The following is a 19,476-nucleotide window of genomic DNA, read 5'->3' on the forward strand; positions in this document are numbered from 1 at the left end:
TTTTCCATGCGATTTTTTTCGTTGTAAATAGAGAATATTAAAAGTTCGTAGATACATATGAAATCCAATTAAACTTCTATCCATCATCTTCCGCTTGTTCCGGGGTGTCCATTTCACAATATTACTAACACTTTGTGATGCAATCACATGTATTATTGGGTTTATATTTAATTAAAGATATTATGAACTCACTGTAAAACAGTCACATTAATGTGTATGACATACACACACATACACACAAGTGCCTGTGACACAAAAATACTAGGGCTGTCAAGCGATTAAAATTTTTAATTGAGTTAATTACAGCTTAAAAATTATTTAATGGTAATTAATTGTAATTAATCGCAATTAATCGCAATTCAAACCATCTATAAAATATGCCATATTTTTCTGTAAAATATTGTTGGAATGGAAAGATAAGAAACAAGATGGATATATACATTCAACATACGGTACATAAGTACTGTATTTGTTTATTATAACAATAAATCAACAAGATGATTGTTAAGAGCATCGTAAAAAAAAGTTGGCATTTTATAGCATTTAAGCTAGCGGACTTTTGCCATGCAAGTTAGCCAATTGTTCTTTTGTTGTACTTAGATCCGCATTTATTTTTTTATACCATTTAAGGCTCAGCTCAGGTATTTTAATTTTTCATGTTCCTTATCCGATTACTCGATTATTCGAACTAACTAGTTCATCGATTAATCGACTACTAAAATAATCGATAGCTACAGCCCTAATATAGTCGAATCGTCTCAAAATATAATTTTAATTCACATAATAATGCTATTAACATTTTTTTATCGTGTCACAGGCACTTTAAACCCATACACATCTGAAATGTTAAGTATGACACTAATTAGCAATGTTTCATAAACCTTCGACCGAGGTTGGCGTATATGAAATAACAGAATGAACTTCTTTGGATTTAGAATCTCCTCAAATGTTTTTTTTGTTTCTTGAATTACGTTAGGGTGACTATATTTTGATTTCCAAAAAAGAGGACACTCAGCCCAGCCTCAACATACTTGAATTTTACTCGAAGTTCACTCAAAGATGCCTATATCACTTTAATATATTTAAAGTGTGCCCCCTCACTCTGGATGGAAAAATGCAGTTTGAAAAAAAATATAAAATAATGACCAAAAAAAAAATACATATACTGTATATATATATATATATATAATATAATGCAGACCCATGGAAATATAGTCCAGTCAATACACATACACACAGTAGACTTATAAATTACTATCACGACAATTGCCCTTGACAAATTGTTATTCCCATTCAATTGATATACTCATTCAATGTTCTAGATTGCACACAAACAATAACCGAAATAAACTGATAAACTATTCAACCAGCATGTTTCCCAACGTAGCAGTTCAAAACTACGTTTCCCATAATGCCTAGCGTGGTTTAGCTTACTGATAGCTAGCTGAGGCAAAAATCAAACTTTGCTACAAAAGTTTATAATCATCGGCAGCGCAACGATGCGACACCAAACGGGATTTTACAGTCAAGGCTCCGACAGAAGTCAACAGTTGCCATTATATACGTATTTATCGTAAAAAACTTAACAATTGGGCAGGCGTTGTGGCCAAATCATCAACCCAATAGATGGCGGTAATGCCTAATGATAGGGGTGAACTGCCAACAAAAACAAGAGGAACGACTTCTTCCCTCCCTTCTAGTAGGAGCCATGTCAACTGCTGCTACCCAGCGGCCGGAGGGATTCTCTTCAAATTGGTCCCGTGAAAAATCAGAAAAACTGGACATTTGTATGAATTTATAATTTTTATAAATTTATGAAACCCGCCCGGACTTGTCCTCTTTTGCCCGGACAAGTCCTACTTTCACGTAGTATCCTGGTGGTCCATGCAGGTTTTATAAATTCATAAAAACATATATATATATATGTTTATGTTTTTTAAGTCATTATTTATTTTATTTTTTTTCAAACTGCATTTTTCCATCCAGAGTGAGGGGGCACACTTTAAAGTGCTTGTGACACGAAAAAGCATGTTTAGTTCATAATACATGTGGTATTTTATGCTCCTGAATGATATGGACCGCTTGGATGTGTGTGGAAGCGATCGCTATATTTATTTAGTTTTTTGAATCCCGCGCCAGGAAAATGAGTGACTTCCGGCTTCGGTCTCGCATTGAGGAGGAGGGCGCTGTGACGTGTACGGTAGAAGACGTCCTCTTCACGCTACAGTGTACTGTTGTGTATGAGGACGAAGGATTCAGCTGATTTTGCGGATTAATACTTTTATTTTTTGCATCACGCCAGCCAAACGGCTGCAGAAAAATCATTCTGTATGCGGGAGAGGCGTATGCGCCTTTTTGGAGTTTCAAAAGGTTCCCATTCACCGTGGATATTTACTGTGGGACCATTGGACTTACAAGGAAGTGAGTAAACATCTTGTTTTGTATTATGTCAAATACGAATACAGTGATTACAAAGTAAACACTATAAAATTCCTTTAAATAAAGGACTACTTACGTTTGATCATTGATAGGCATGTAAAAAGCTATCCTCACGCTAATTAGCAGTTAGCTGTTAGCACGTTAGCTACACAACAATTCCAGCCACCCTCCTCCAGGGAACGAACTGTAAATTGCTCTCCGCCGGGCGGTTTGCCGATCCGCAAAGAAACTCGACAACCGGGTCGTCATGTCAAATAATCCAGGCTAGTTATGTGTGATTTTCCACTTCGAAGACTTTGAAACATCCCTCGGTTCGGGTTAGCATGTCGGCTAGCTGTCACTCCTTCTGGTCTGTTTACATTCTCCGAAGCCGGGGAAGGGAAATGACATATGTCCGATTTAGGTGTCATAAAATATCGTTCGGCAGGTGTGACAGTAAAGGTAAAGTCGACTGTTTTGACCATTATGGAGTAATTTTGCCATGTCGTCTTGAATAAATGGATTTTTATTATTTTATATTCCATTTAGCACAAGTTATTTGTCATGACCATGCCATTTATTTAGCAATTGGGGAAAGTACTTGGGTAAAAAGAATATCCTGTAAAAATATTGAAGTAAAGAGACAGAAACAATGACATTTTGCCGCTCTCTTCGTCGCGTTTTCCTCATTGTGAATAGTTCCCCCTCGACGGGCTGACTGGTCCTTCTCAAGCCATTTATATAGCTATTGGGGAAAATACTTGGATAAAAAGAATATCCTGTAAAAATATTGGGAGTAGAGAGACTGAAACAATGACATTTTGCAGCTCTCTTCGTCTCATTTTCCTCGTTCTGAACAATTCCCCCTCAATGGGCTGAATAGTAAAACCAATGAGCCTAGTCTACCGCTGACGTCATCCACCTGTTGGGGACGCTAAAGCCCTATAATTGTAGGCGTGGCTAACCGGCAGATTAAAAGACTAATTTCTCGTCATCTGCGCTTTGCTAAATTGTTGTATATGGTCGAATCGTCTCAAAATATGATTCTAATTCACATAATAATGCCATTTAAGACTTTTTTTCTGGTGTCGTATGCTCTTTAAATATACTGTATTATAGTGATATAACATCTTTGAGTGAACTTCGAGTAAAATTCAAGTATCTTGAGGCCGGGCTGAGTGTCCTCTTTTTTGGAAATCAAAATATGGTCACCCTACCCTAATTAAGTATCAATTTAGCACATTAGCTTACCTTATGTGCTAATCACTTACACTAGCCAAGGACACAAGTTCGCTAGCCTACTGTTTCCACCGTCTAAAAATGCTAACATCTTTATAGATGCTCATGTCAGTATTCATAAACCTTTTACGTTGAACATACTCATTTAACTACCATTTAAAGTGTTGGCCCATACATAAAAAATATGACTACTAAATGAGCACATTCAACGCAAACACTTCTTATTTTTCCCGCAGTTTTCCCAGCATTCATAATCGATGGTTATCTTGGAAGTGCTGCTTCTTCTAAAGCAGTGTTTGTAACTGGCGGTTCTTTGGGTTAAGGAAGTTGGAAATGACCTCTTCAAAGAGTACGTATTGCACAGCATCGGCACGTTATTTCTTATTACTCGCCAACTCCGCCAAATTTTAATGCCGTATCGGTGAAACACTACAAGAAATCATTAAGTAACAGCGCAGGAGGGGAAATGTAAGGCATGGTTTGACCGGTTTCTCCCTTTCAAGACTTAGGTTTCCGTGTAAGCAGCTGCTTAATGTCAACGTCTTGTCCATCAAAAGCTACTCCGCCCTTAATTCATAAGTAATGAGCATGCAGCCGGCAAGCAGTCCTGCTGGCTGGAGAGCCCCAGTCCCAGTGGACCAGACTCACTTATGCATTGACTATAGTGGATGGGGGGAGGCCACGCCCCAAGACTAGATGCTGTATTTGTGTTCTTGGAAATGTCTTGTCAGGACTGGCCTTTGTCTGCTTTAACAGTGGCTGACTGATTGAATTTGTCGCAAAACCATAAATGCCACATGAAAAATATATTATGTAGGCTGAAGGGAACCGCTCAGTTAAAAAATGAATAGAAAGTGGGAGGAACCAGTTAATCCTTGTCTATACCTTGTCTATAAATTTGGAATTCACAGTAGGAGTCGGATGTTATCTTTAGCGCAGCAGCGATTAGTCGATTAACTGGAGTAATTCGATTACAAAAAAAGCTTCGAATCAAATTTTGCTGCTTTGAGTATTTGTTTAATTAAAGTGGCGTTGTAATGGTGTGTTTTGAAAGTGTCTGCATTTAGTTTTATTGATTTGGTGATTTCTGTGGATGCACTTCCCTCTAGCGGCGACAGTGAAAATAACAACTCATTTAAAACGGCTGAATCCAGCTGCTCCCTGTTAAGACCAACTAAAGCTAAGTTTTTGAGCTCATGAGTTTGAGTTTTTGGGTATATGTTTTTGAATGATTTGTTAAGAGCATTGTGGAAAAAAACAAACATATTATTGCATTGTACAGTTGACCAAATGTCTTACTCTGTTCATTGCAGAGAAGTCTCTCTCACAGTTCATCTAAAATTGTCTTAAACCAGAAGTACATTCAGTAACTTCAAATGCCTATCTGTGGATTTTTCTCCCGAGTTCCATCTCCCTGCCGACGTACTCAATAGCTACGTTCCCTGAGCGAAACATGGGTGGCTCAATCTTTGATAACTTCTGCTCCGAGCTTCCGGCTTAGACAGAACAACATGAAGTGTGGTTGTAGTAAGCAGTGTGTTGACAAAGTTTAAACTGCAAAATCAAACCAGAGGAACCCATGGAATCTCCAAAAATGGATTCAGCACGACGTAGATGAGACTCCGAGACTTTCTGTATTGTGCGTGAACTCCTGGAAGCACCTACAGTGGGGCAAATAAGTATTTAGTCAACCACCAATTGTGCAAGTTCTCCTACTTGAAAAGATTAGAGAGGCCTGTAATTGTCAATATTGGTAAACCTCAACCAAGAGAGACAGAATGTGGGGGAAAAAAACAGAAAATCACATTGTTTGATTTTTAAAGAATTTATTTCCAAATTAGAGTGGAAAATAAATATTTGGTCACCTACAAACAAGCAAGATTTCTGGCTATCAAAGAGGTCTAACGAGGCTCCACTTGTTACCTGTATTAATGGAACCTGTTTTACCTCATTATCTGTATAAAAGACACCTGTCCACAATGTCAGTCAGTCATACTCCAAACTCCACTATGGCCAAGACCAAAAAGCTGTCGAAGGACACCAGAGACAAAATTGTAGACCTGCACCAGGCTAGGAAGACTGAATCTGCAAGAGGTAAAATGCTTGGTGTAAAGAAATCAACTGTGGGAGCAATTATGAGAAAATGGAAGACATACAAGACCACTGTTAATCCCCCTCGATCTGGGGCTCCATGCAAGATCTCACCCCGTGGCGTCAAAATGATAACAAGAACGGTGAGCAAAAATCCCAGAACCACACAGGGGGATCTAGTGAATGACCTACGGAGAGCTAGGACCACAGTAACAGAGGCTACTATCAGTAACACAATGCGCCGCCAGGGACTCAAATCCTGCACTGCCTGACGTGTCCCCCTGCTGAAGCCAGTACACTTCCAGGCCCGTCTGCGGGTCGCTTGAGAGCATTTGGATGATCCAGAAGAGGACTGGGAGAATGTGTTATGGTCGGATTAAACCAAAATAGAACTTTTTGGTAGAAACACAGGTTCTCGTGTTTGGAGGAGAAAGAATACTGAATTGCATCCGAAGAACACCATACCCACTGTGAAGCATGGGAGTGGAAACATCATGCTTGGGGGTTGTTTTTCTGCAAAGGGACCAGGACGACTGATCTGTGTAAAGGAAAGAATGAGTGGGGCCATGTATCGAGAGATTTTGAGTGAAAATCTCCTTCCATCAGCAAGGGCATTGAAGATGAGACGTGGTTGGGTCTTTCAACATGACAAGATCCCAAACACACAGCCAGAGCAACAAAGGAGTGGCTTCGTAAGAAGCATTTCAAGGTCCTGGAGTGGCTTATCTCAACCCCATAGAAAATCTGCGGAGGGAGATGAACGTCTGTGTTGCCCAACGACAGCTTCAAAACATCACTGCTCTAGAGGAGATCTGCATGGAGGAATGGGTCAAAATACCAGCAACAGTGTGTGAAAAGCTTGTGAAGAGTTACAGAAAACATTTGGCCTCTGTTATTGCCAACAAAGGGTACATAGCAAAGTATTGAGATGAACTTTTGTTCTTGACCAAATACTTATTTTCCAACATGATTTGCAAATAAATTCTTTAAAAATCAAACAATGTGATTTTCGGTTTTTTTTTTCCACATTCTGTCTCTCATGGTTGAGGTTTACCTATGTTGACAATTACAGGCCTCTCTAATATTTTCAAGTGGGAGAACTTGCACAATTAGTGGTTGACTAAATACTTATTTGCCCCACTGTATCATACAGAAGCCAAAAAATGGTATAGGCGCAACGCTTGCTGCAATACAGCATTCCTGTATCCGCATCTTTGGTTTCTTTCACCCTATAAATAGAGCATCTTCCTGTTTGTCATCCCTCAGATGTCATGGCGTCCTCAGTACCGCAGCTCCAAGTTCCGGCACGTGTACGGCAAAGCGGCGACCAAGGAGAGCTGCTACGACGGCGTGCCCATCACCCGCAGCGTCCAGGACAACAACTTCTGCGCTGTCAACCCTCGATTCCTCGCCGTCATCACAGAGTGTGCGGGGGGCGGGGCTTTCCTGGTCATCTCGCTCCATCACGTGAGTTTATTCGTTCATCTGATTGCATTGCAGGTGTCAAATTTAAGGTCCGAGGGCGGGATCGGGCCCATCGCATCGTTTTGTGCATGCGGCCAGGGATTGTGAATCATGGGCATCGACTTCATTTCTAGCTCAGGTTAAATTTGAATGCAGTTTCTGTAGTCCTGTAGGACTACAGAAATCAAGAAATAGCTATTGTTTTAAACTTTTTTTTTTTTTAAATTTTAAATTTAATATCATGTAATATTCCATAACACAAAATATCATGAAGCCCCAAAATTTATTTTTTAAAAATTTCCTGCTTACTGTCTTTTTCCCCATTTTTATTTGAATTAAATTAATAAATAAACAAACAAACAAAAATAGAATCTAGTGTTTTTTTCCTTTATTTTTTGACTATAAAAATACAAACTAGATTTATGTTTTTTTACTGTAATTTAAAAAAAAAAAAAAAAAAAAAAAGATAAAAGATTGAAAACTGGAAAATAAATTAATAAAAATTAGAAAATCAATTATTTGAAAAAAAATTCTAGGTTGTAAATGTAGTAAATAGGATTCAATAAAAAATGAAAAATAAGAGTATTTTCTATATATTGTTTTACTTTTTTTTAATAAAAAAAATTAAAACCTAGAATGAAAATTATTTACTGTTTTTCTCTTTTTTTGTTTTAAAAAATCAATAAAAAACTAAAAGATTGAAAATAAATTAATAAAAATTAGAAACTCAAATATTTTTGAAAAAAAATATTCTAGGTTGTAAATGCAATAAATAGGATTCAATAAAAAATGAAAAATAAGAGTATTTTCGATATATTATTTTACTTTTTTTAATCAAAAAAATTAAAACCTAGAATGAAAATTATTTACGTGTTTTCTCTTTTTTTATTTATCTATAAAAAATCAATAAAAAGCTAAAAGATTGAAAATAAATGATTAACAATTAGAAAATCTTTTTCTTTTTAATTTTAGGTTGTAAATGTAGTAAATATAAGTAAATAAAATTTTAAAAAATAAGATCATTTTCTATACTGTATATTTTACATTTTTTTAATTAAAAAATTAAAACCTAGATTGAGAGAGATTATTTGTTTTTGTTTTTTTTTTTTATTAAAAAATGTAAATGAAACCTGAAAATAAATATAAAAGAATAACTAATAATTTCAACATTTTTTAAAAATACGTATTTTTCCCTCCCTCTGATTGATAAATAATTAAATAAAATTAAAAATAATGATTTTTTCTCTTGATTTTTGTGTCTAGTGTTAATGTAAATTAAAAAATATATATTTGCTATATATTTCCCTATATTGCTATATATTTGTTTTTCATTTTATTTTAATTTGACTTTCAACTTTTTGTTTCTTGTGTTAATGTAAATAAAAATAAATAAAACAATTTTAGGTCAAAAAATACAAAATTATAAACTAGATTCAAAGACAATATTTACTACTTTCTCCCTTTTTAAATTAAAAAATGTAAATCAAAACCGTAAATGAATGCTTAAAATAAATGAAAAACTAATTTTCGTAATTAGATCAATTTTAAAAAATTATCATTTCACTTTTTTTTCTCTCCAATATTTATTTGTTGTGTAAATGTAAGTAAATGAAAATAAACAAGAGAACATTTGCAATTTCAAATTGAATCATTTTACAATCAATTAATTGTCGATGAATCTTGTTAGCACACATAATGCAAATGCTCTAATGGCAACATTATCATGATTCCCCAGACGGGTAAAGTGGACCCTCACCACCCGCGAGTGTCGGGCCACCGTGGCAACGTTCTGGACGTGAAATGGAACCCCTTCAATGACTACTGCATCGCTTCCTGCTCCGAGGACTCCACGGTTTGAAATAGCGCACACCTACGCATATACTCGCGCTCTATCGAGACGTCATTCTCTTAAATACGAGGGAGTAGAGGCGAGATCATTTCTGGTGCCTCGCAGAAAAAGCTTTCAAGAGGAACCAGGAGGCATCCCACGCATTCCTCAGGAACAAATCATTGCGTTTTCTCTTATCGCTGGTTCGCTTTCATTCTAATTGCAAAATCATTTTCCAGTTAGAAATACAGTGCCCTCCATAATTATTGGAACCCCTGGTTTCGCTTCCAAAGGCCCTGGGAACCTTGTTAGGGTGCATGGCATCATGAATACTTTGAAATACCAGGACATTTTCAATCAAAATCTGTTGCCCTCTGCCCGAAAGCTGAAGATGGGTCGTCACTGGGTGTTTCAGCAAGACAATGACCCTAAACATATGGCCAAATCTACACAGAAATGGTTGACCAGACACAAAAGCAAGCTCCTCCCATGGCCATCTCAGTCCCCAGACCTTGTTTTGTTGGCAAAAGGGGGTTGTACAAAATATTAACACCAGGGGTGCTAATAATTGTGACACACATTATTTGATGTCAAATAATTATTTCTTTATGTGGGATTTTTCCCCCTCTAAATAAACGCACTTGTATTGAAGGTTGGGTTTTTCTCTTTTTTTTCCATGAAGGTCCCATATTATTTGAATTTTTTAAAAAAATATTAGAAGCTAAAAAACACATCTTTTTCAGGAGTGCCAATAATTATGGAGGGCACTGTATTATTTGCTTGTATGTCTATAGGGCTGCAGCTATTGAATTTTTTAGTAGTCGATTAATTGATGGACTATTTAGTTCGAATAATCGAGTAATCGGATAAGGAACATGAAAAATACTTGAGCTGAGCCTCAAAACGTTTTTTTTTTTTTTTTTTTATGAGGATCTATGTACAACAAAAGAACAATTGGCCAACTTACATAGAAAAAGGTCCGCTAGCTTAAATGCTATAAATGCTTTTTTTTTTTTTTTTTTTTTTACAATGCTCTTAACAAATAGTTCAGATACATATTCCCACAGAAAACGGCTAAATATACCAATAAACTAAATTATGAATGCACTAAAAAACATTAGTTCAAACAAAAACTTAGCTTATGTTGGTCTTAACAGGGAGCAGCTGTATTCAGCCATGTTAAATGAGTTATGTCATATTCACTGTTTCCACTAAAGGGCAGTGTATCCACTCAAATCAATCAAACTAAATGCAAACACTTTCAAAACAGACCATCACAACGCCACTACTTAAACGAATACTCGAGCCAGCAAAATACATTAATGTAATCTAAGTACAACAAAAGAACAATTTTCTAACTTGCAAAGTCCGCTACCTTAAATGCTATACAATGCTAACTTTTTTTAGAGTGCTCTTAAAAAAATCTTTCAAGCACATATTCCCACAAAAAACAGCTAAATATACTTAGAAACCAAATTACGAAGGCATTAAAAAAACATTAGCTCAAACAAAAACTTACCTTATGTCGGTCTTAACAGGGAGCAGTTGGATTGAGCCATGTGAAAAGAGGCAGACCAAAAGGCAGTGTATCCACCCTATTCAATAAAACTAAATGCAAACACTTTCAAAATAAACCATTACAACACCACTTTAATTAATCGAATACTCGAAGCAACAAAATTTAATTCGAATATTTTTTTCTAATCGAATACTCGAGTTAATCGATTAATCGTTGCAGCACTAGATGTCTATCACCTTGAATGGTACCCAATGATATTAGTGAACGGTGCTCACGAAACGTGCATTGACAAAATACATTAACAGGCAAGAATAAGAAAATACTGTGCAATTTGTTGAAATGTTTGGCTCCCTCTAGTAGGGCGCAATTAAAACACCATCCAAGTACAGTTCAGTTGTATTTAACACTTTCGTCGAGCGCTGTGAATGGCAGCCATAGAGTTAACTGAGACACTATTATCGTGGAACATTTTGGTAGCAACTTGTTGGTTCCTTTTTTTTTTTTTTTTTTTCTTAAACATTGACACCTTTTTAAAGCGATATCTCGATTCTTGGCAAGAGCGTATAGACAATATAACACACAATACATTTCAATATTTTGTCACACTCCTAGAATATACAGTGCCCTCCATAATTATTGGCACCCCTGGTTAAGATATGTTTTTTAGCTTCTAATATTATTTTTTTTTATTGAAATAATATGGGACCTTAATGGAAAAAAAGAGGAAAAATCCAACCTTCAATACAAGTGCATTTATTCAGTGGGGAAAAAATCCCACATAAAGAAATAATTATTTGACATCAAATAATGTGTGTCACAATTATTAGCACCTCTGGTGTTAATACTTTGTACAACCCCCTTTTGCCAACAAAACAGCACCTAATCTTCTCTTATAATGTTTCACAAGCTTGATTTTGTGTCTGGTGAACAATTTCTGTGTAGATTTGGCCATATGTTTAGGGTCATTGTCTTGCTGAAAGACCTAGTGACGACCCATCTTCAGCTTTCGGGCAGAGGGCAACAGATTTTGATTTCAAATGTCCTGGTATTTCAAAGCATTCATGATGCCATGCACCCTAACAAGGTTCCCAGGGCCTTTTGGAAGCGAAACAGCCCCACAGCATCACTGACCCACCCTCATACTTCACAGTGGGTATGAGGTGCAAAGCTTTGGTCAGATGAGACCAAGATTGAGCTTTTTGGCAACAAACACTCTAAGTGGGTCTGGCGTGCAACAAAAGATGTGCATGCTGAAAAGCACCTCGTACCCACTGTGAAGTATGGGAAGCCCTTCCACATCTTAACTCCATTTGTCTTCGGCTTGCTCGTAAGCAGGGCCGGCCCAGCCTATACGCAGACTATGCAGCTGCTTAGGGCCCCTGACCACTAGGAGGGCCCCAATCTGGCAATTGTTTAATTTATATTCTATTTTGTTTACTACAGTTTGCTTTATTTGAATTTTGTGAGTTTTGATACTTGATTACAAGCTTAAAAAAATAAAAATTCTTCCTTAACCTCTTTCTTTCCTCTTTTAGAAAAAGGTTTGGCGCTATCTACTGTAAGTACTGACAATCATTTGGGGTGAGAAGTTTGAAGTATGCAGTGTAACAATATCTGATTAATATACAAAATATGGACGTATGGGTTGGATCGCATGTATGGGTTTCACAGGAAATGGTGGGCCAAAAATATGGGCCCCTTTGCATTATTTTGCTCAGGGCCCCCAAATGGCCTGGGCCGGCCCTGCTCGTAAGGGTCAACATTGTTCACATCCTTAAGTTTGATCACATATCTGTTCTTCGCCTTAGTAACGAGTTTGTCTCTTTTTCGAATTGGCAAGTGAAAGTTTAATGTTCCGCGAGCCAGACCTGCTTTCAATATGGCTGCGTTGTTATCAGATCTCACGTGATTCCCCATTCTGTGACGTAAACGCTCGAGCCTAATGGCGCACGTACTCCAGAGCCGGTGTTTTCACACACAAACCGCAACAGCGCGTGCGGCAAACAAACACACGCAAAACAGATGCAGAGGGATATGATGGCAGAGCATTTAGAGGAAAACTTGTCCTTTACTAGGTGGAGATATAAACACTAGGATTGTTCCGATCATGTTTTTTTGCTCCCGATCCAATCCCGATCGTTTAGTTTGAGTATCTGCCGATCCCGATCTTTCCCGATCCGATCGCTTTTTTTTTTTTTTTTGCTCCCGATTCAATTCAATCATTCCCGATAATTTTCCCGATCATCTACATTTTGGCAATGCATTAAGAAAAAAAATGAGTAAAACTAGGATGAATATATACATTCAACATAAAGTACATAAGTACTGTATTTGTTTTTTATGACAATAAATCCTCAAGATGGCATTTACATTATTAACATTCTTTCTGTGAGAGGGATCCACGGCTAGAAAGGCTTGTGACTTTGTATATTGTGACAAAATATTGCCATCTAGTGTATTCGTTGAGCTTTCAGTAAATGATACTGTAGCCATGCCCAAATGCATGATGGGAAGCGGAACCATGACTGTGCGTAGTGCTACCAATTCATATATCTTCTCTGCGTTGGGAAATAACATAAGGTGTTAAGAATAAGATCAATTGTTACCTTGCTTCCCCACATTGCTTCCCATGATATTTCTAATCGGAGGGAGAGTGATTGTAAGGCTTTAGCCATTTAAAAAAAGGCTCTAAAGGCTGCGAAAATTCACTCTACTCATTTTACACTGCCTTTTATCTCTCTATATAGGTAAAACAGCGCCATTACAGATTGAGCGCGACAATGCGTGAGTGGGTCGTGCAGCGCATGCATTAACGTGATACATTTTTGAAAATATTAGTTACCGCCGTTATCGGGATAAATTTGATAACCCTACCTTAAGCCTAAAGTAAAGACTCTGGATAAGTGTAACATATTATGTCTGTAACGTTAAATACAATTAGAAAAACGATTTAATTAAAAAATATATATATATATTAAAAAAAAGCATGGCCGATATTTTTTTGCCGATTCCGATACTTTGAAAATGACGTGATCGGACCCGATCGATCGGCATTCCGATCATCTCTAATAAACTCTATTTCAAGTTGAAATTAAAGGAAGGAACGTGCATGTAAAGTGTAATTTATGTCCCGGGGCAAAGCTTTTGTCGACATCTGTGGTAAGCAATTCAAATCTGTTTATTTTTGTTGCACTTCAAGTGTAGGATAAATCTGTTGCTGGTGAGGTGCAATAAAGATTACAAGGTTCTATAACATAACTACCTGTCGGTTCTTCTCTATTCAACTGACTGGAATACTGCTCAGAAAATTTCAAATTCTTTGACATACAACAACTTCTTTTTAAAGTAACGGAACTTGTTACTTTCCCTGGTTACTAGTTACTTTTACTATAGAGTAATTCAGTTACTAACTCAGTTACTTTTTGGAAGAAGTAGTGAGTAACTATAACGAATTACTTTTTTAAAGTAACGTGCCCAACACTGCTCAGGTGTAATGCAAAACACAGAATTATAGTCAAAATTTAACATAATTGTGCTACCCTACACGTACTAATTAGCAATAGGCTAGCAGCAGATAGCATGTGTTGCAGCCACAGCACTACAGTCGTTGTAGTATGTGCTGATGTTTCTGTTTGTGCAGGTGAAAGTGTGGGAGATCCCTCCTCACGGCCTCTTCAAGAACATGACGGTGCCCTGGAAGGAGCTGCAGGGCCACAGTCGGCGGGTGGGCCTCATCGAGTGGCATCCCACCGCCAACAACATTCTCTTTAGCACAGCGTACGATTACAAGGTAACGAGTCCCGCGCCCGTGTTTCCAATCGGCTCCACTCTAAGCGCGCTTTCCTTCCGCTTCAAGGTGATGATCTGGAACCTGGACTGCCCGGAGCAGGTGATCAAGAATCCCGTGCGGACCATCGGCCACCACGCCGACGTGGTGCTGTCCATGTCCTTCAACGCCGACGCCAGCCTCATGGCCACCACCTGCAAGGACAGGAAGGTGCGACTCATGGAGCCGCGTTCGGGGACGCTGCTGCAGGTAACCGCATGGTTCTTTCCGAGCTTTCGGCGGTCCGTCGCGGGGTTAAAACGTAAACGATCGTTGTCAGGAAGCCAGCTGTAAGACGCACAAGTCCAGTAAGGTCGTGATTCTGGACAACGTCAACAAGCTGCTCACTTCGGGAACGTCCAGATGGAACGATAGACAGGTCGCGCTTTGGGATCTGGTAAGAAACGCTGTCATTCCTTGTTTTGTGTTTTCATGTATTTTTCCATGCCATTTTTCTTAAATTCTATAAAGGCGAGTTTGCCTACTTCATTATACTAAAATTTTCAAAGTATCGGAATCGGCAAAAAAATATCGGACATGCCTTTTTTTAATATATATATATTTTTGAATTAAATCGTTTTCTAATTGTATTTAATGTTACAGACAAAATGTCTTACATTCATCCAGAGTCTTTAGTTTTGGCTTAAAGTAGGGCTATCAAATTTATCGCGTAAACGGCGGTAATTAATTTTTTTTTAATTAATCACGTTAAAATATTTAATCCAATTTACACATGCGCTGCACAACCCACTCACGCATTGTCGCGTTCAATCTATAGTGGTGCCGTTTTACCTATATATAGAGCTAACAGGCAGCGTTAATTGAGTTGAGAGAATTTTGGCAGTCTTTGGAGCCTCTTTTTAACTGGCTAAAGTCTTAAAATCCCTCTCTCAACAATTAGAAATATCGTGGGAAGCAATTTGGGGAAGAACAGTAGTGGTTGATCTTTTCCTTAACACCCCATGTTACTTCCCAACGCAGAGAAGATATATCAATTGGTGCCACTACGCACAGTCACGGTTGCACTTCCCATCATGCATTTGGGCAGAACAGTTAAATGGCTACAGTATCATTTACTGAAAGCTCAACAAATACACTAGATGGCAATATTTAGTCACAATATACAAAGTCACATTTATCCTTTCAGAATTACTTTCTATCCGTGGATCCCTCTCACAGAACGAATGTTAATAATGTAAATGCCATCTTGAGGATTTATTGTCATAATAAACAAATACAGTACTTATGTACCGTATGTTGAATGTATATATTCGTCTGAGTTTTATTCATTTTTTTCTTAATGCATTGCCAAAATGTATATGATCGGGAAAAATTATCGGGAATGATTGGAATTGAATCGGGAGCAAAAAAAAAAAAAGCAATCGGATCGGGAAATATCGGGATCGACAGAAACTCAAACTAAAACGATCGGGATCGGATCGGGAGCAAAAAAACATGATTGGAACAACCCTAATAATTACCTTGAATCCTCGAACAAATGACTCCTGAGACAATCCTTCCTGTTTGTATGCGGTACAGCTTTCGTACTTTTTCAACATAAATCCGGCGTTGGATTGCTGCATGTGTCGCTGCGACCGATTGCGAATAACTGAAGCGGATTGCGGGATGGCACCCTACTTGAAGGCATGTCGCAGTGAAGGTCGAATCTGATTCGTCAGTATCATTATGAAGTCTATGGTCTCCCTTTTTGCGATTGCGTGTTTTTTTGTGCGTTCAATAAACCCTTTTACGCAGCAATCCCAATGTCATAGTCTGTTTGCAGTCTGAAGTGAGCTGGGTTTTCTAACACCGTGGTCAAGCCAGCCAAACTTTCTTTTCAGTTGCGTTCACCTTTCAGGTTTTACCGCCCAGACAGACAACGCATGTGGGTTGAGAGAACAGTTAAATTTTACTGGGGCACTTTTCATGATTGACTTCCACATTACAACATATTGACATAATAATACACAAAGTAATTATTAGTCTTTTGACCTTATTTTGCGTCCATTTGCGAGAGGGTGACGTGTTTTCCAGCCTGACATCACCAAAACAATTCCTAAAAAACACTCATAATCCAGATTTATGAAGCAGTAGTGATGCCTCGTGAAGGTCATATTAGATTTTTGTTGCACCAGAATGAACACAAACAGGTGAAATAACTCAAGTCTGACATCTACTGGGCATATATGAGAACAACAGCATTGGAGAGTTTTTTTGAATAGACATCAATGGTATTCATTTTTTTTCTATTTGCATATTCTAGGACGACTTGTCAGTGCCTTTGTTAGAGGAAAACCTGGACGGTTCGTCAGGGTTCCTCTTCCCGTTCTACGACCCCGACACGCACATGCTGTACCTTGCCGGGAAGGTGAGTTGCCGGGCACCATCGTCGATGTCCACAACTGCTTGTTATTAATTGCGTGTCTACGACGTGTGCTCCAGGGCGACGGGAACATCAGATACTACGAAATCAGCTCGGAAAAGCCATACATCCACTTCCTGACGGAGTACCGATCCAATTTACCTCAGAAAGGGATGGGTAAGCACAAATTATACTTAGTTTTTCAAATTATATTATTTAATAATATTATTAATCATGATATTTTTGGAAAATTGGAAGGTTTTGACGAAATGACATATTTTATTCAATTTTTCCAAAGTATAATAATAAAAAAGAACTTTTATGTATGTATATATTAGGGCTGTCAAACAATTAAAATTCTTAATCGAGTTAATTACAGCTTAAAAATTAATTAATCATAATTAATCGTAATTCAAACCATCTCTAAAATATGCCATATTTTTCTGTAAATTATTGTTGGAATGGAAAGATAAGACACAAGATGGGTATATACATTCAACATACGGTATATAAGGACTGTATTTGTTTATTATAACAATAAATCAACAAGATGACATTAACATTATTAACATTCTGTTAAAGTGATCCATGGATAGAAAGACTTGTAGTTCTTAAAAGAAAAATGTTAGTACAAGTTATAGAAATTTTACATTAAAACCCCTCTTAATGTTTTCGTTTTAATAAAATTTGTAAAATTTTCAATCAAAAAATAAACTAATAGCCCGCCATTGTTGATGTCAATAATTACTTACACAATGCTCATGGGTGCTGAAGCCTATGAAATCAGTCGCACCCAAGCGCCAGCAGAGGGTGGCAAAACTCCATAAAACACAACAAGTGAGCGTTTCACTGTACTAACATTTAAATCTGTCTGAGTGGGGGCATCTGCGTTAATTGCGTCAAATATTTTAACGTGATTAATTTTAAAAATTAATTACCGCCCGTTAACGCGATAATTTTGACAGCCCTAGTATATATTTTTTAAATTGTTTTTAAGTGCTTCAAATGTAATAATTATGATAAGTTCTAAACATGTTACCGTCCCACCAAATTATTTTTAAACAAGAATAATGTAGAAAAATGCTTGTCTTTATTAAATACTTCATTGAGAGAGTCCACTCAAATCTGCTCACGCTGCTCACTTACAAACAACGAGTTGCCGCATCAATAGTTTAACAAGCTAAACAAGAATTGACACATGCAGCGCTTTAAAGTTTCGGCTTGCAAGCTTCTCTGGCAAGATCAAACCTTAACACCTGTCAGTCATTGTAACTTTAACAAGCAACTACAGTGCACTGCCCGATCAAGAAAAGCAGCAGTAGGGAGAGTGAGACTACGTGTTCGGATTGGGACAGCTCTGTAAAATGCTGTATTTATTTTTTTAAATGAAAAAAATCTGCGATGGACTAATGGCGTGTAGTTTGAAGCGCAATGGAGTACTGTATATTTAAATTTATTTTTTCAATTTCTGAAAACATAATTTTCCAGTAAAACACAGTACAAGTTGACGCATGTACATGTAATCGTAGTACGTGTACTTAAAGTACATTTACTCGTAGTCCACGTACTCGTAGTACAAGTACACATACTCGTACTATATGTACTTGTTGTACACAAGTACTCGTCATAAGACAAGTACACATATTTGTTGTACAAGTACACATACTTGTAATACATGTACTTGTAGTAAAGGTACAAGTTACATGTATTCATCATACACGTACCCATTGTGGATCGTAGAGTGCGTGTATTCTTTTACATGTACTCATAGTACAAGTACGCATACTTGTAGTACGTGTATTCATAGTACATGTTCTCATAGTAAATGTACAGTGCCCTCCATAATTATTGGCACCCCTGAAAAAGATGTGTTTTTTAGCTTCGAATATATGTATATATTTTATTCAAATAATATGGGACCTTAATGGAAAAAAAAAGAGAGAAATCCAACCTTTAATACAAGTGCATTCATTCAGTGGGGAAAAAAATCCCACATAAAGAAATAATTATTTGACATCAAATAATGTTTGTCACAATTATTAGTATTCACAGTGGGTATGAGGTGCTTTTCAGCATGCGCTTCTTTCGTGGCACGCCAAACCCACTTAGTGTGTTTGTTGCCAAAAAGCTCAATCTTGGTCTCATCTGACCAAAGCACACGGTCCCAGGCTTCAACTGGGACCGTGTGTACCTCATACCCACTGTGAAGTATGGGGCTGGGTCAGTGATGCTGTGGCCCTGGGAACGTTGTTAGGGTGCATGGCATCATGAATGCTTTGAAATACCAGGACATTTGAAATCAAAATCTGTTGCCCTCTGCCTGAAAGCTGAAGATGGCTCGTCACTGGGTCTTTCAGCAAGACAATGACCTTAAACATATGGCCAAATCTACACAGAAATGGTTGACCAGACACAAAATCAAGCTCCTCCCATGGCCATCTCAGTCCCCAAACCTTGTTTTGTTGGCAAAAGGGGGTTGCACAAAGTATCAACACCAGAGGTGCGAATAATTGTGACACACATTATTTGATGTCAAATAATTTTTTCTTTATGTGGGATTTTTTTCCCCACTGAAAGAATGCACTTGTATTGAAGGTTGGATTTTTCTATTTTTTCCATTAAGGTCCCATATTATTTGAATAAAAAAATAAAATATTAGAAGCTAAAAAACACATCTTTTTCAGGGGTGCCAACAATTATGGAGGGCACTGTACTATGAGTACAAGTAC

At 37.5% G+C, this 19,476-nt stretch overlaps 1 protein-coding gene across 2 annotated transcripts in view; it reads left to right on the forward strand.

Moving 5' to 3' along the window:
* Positions 1-19,476, forward strand: part of coro2aa (coronin 2Aa) — a 76,202-nt gene that overhangs the window by 45,543 nt on the left and 11,183 nt on the right. For both annotated transcript variants that reach the window (XM_057843423.1, XM_057843424.1), the window contains exons 2-8: positions 7,015-7,215; positions 8,948-9,064; positions 14,200-14,349; positions 14,416-14,595; positions 14,666-14,782; positions 16,649-16,753; positions 16,828-16,924. In XM_057843423.1, the coding sequence (XP_057699406.1) occupies positions 7,015-7,215; positions 8,948-9,064; positions 14,200-14,349; positions 14,416-14,595; positions 14,666-14,782; positions 16,649-16,753; positions 16,828-16,924 (967 nt within the window). The remainder of the gene's footprint in view (positions 1-7,014; positions 7,216-8,947; positions 9,065-14,199; positions 14,350-14,415; positions 14,596-14,665; positions 14,783-16,648; positions 16,754-16,827; positions 16,925-19,476) is intronic.

Source organism: Corythoichthys intestinalis, chromosome 8 (genome assembly GCF_030265065.1).
Source record: "Corythoichthys intestinalis isolate RoL2023-P3 chromosome 8, ASM3026506v1, whole genome shotgun sequence".
Classification (NCBI taxonomy): domain Eukaryota; kingdom Metazoa; phylum Chordata; class Actinopteri; order Syngnathiformes; family Syngnathidae; genus Corythoichthys; species Corythoichthys intestinalis.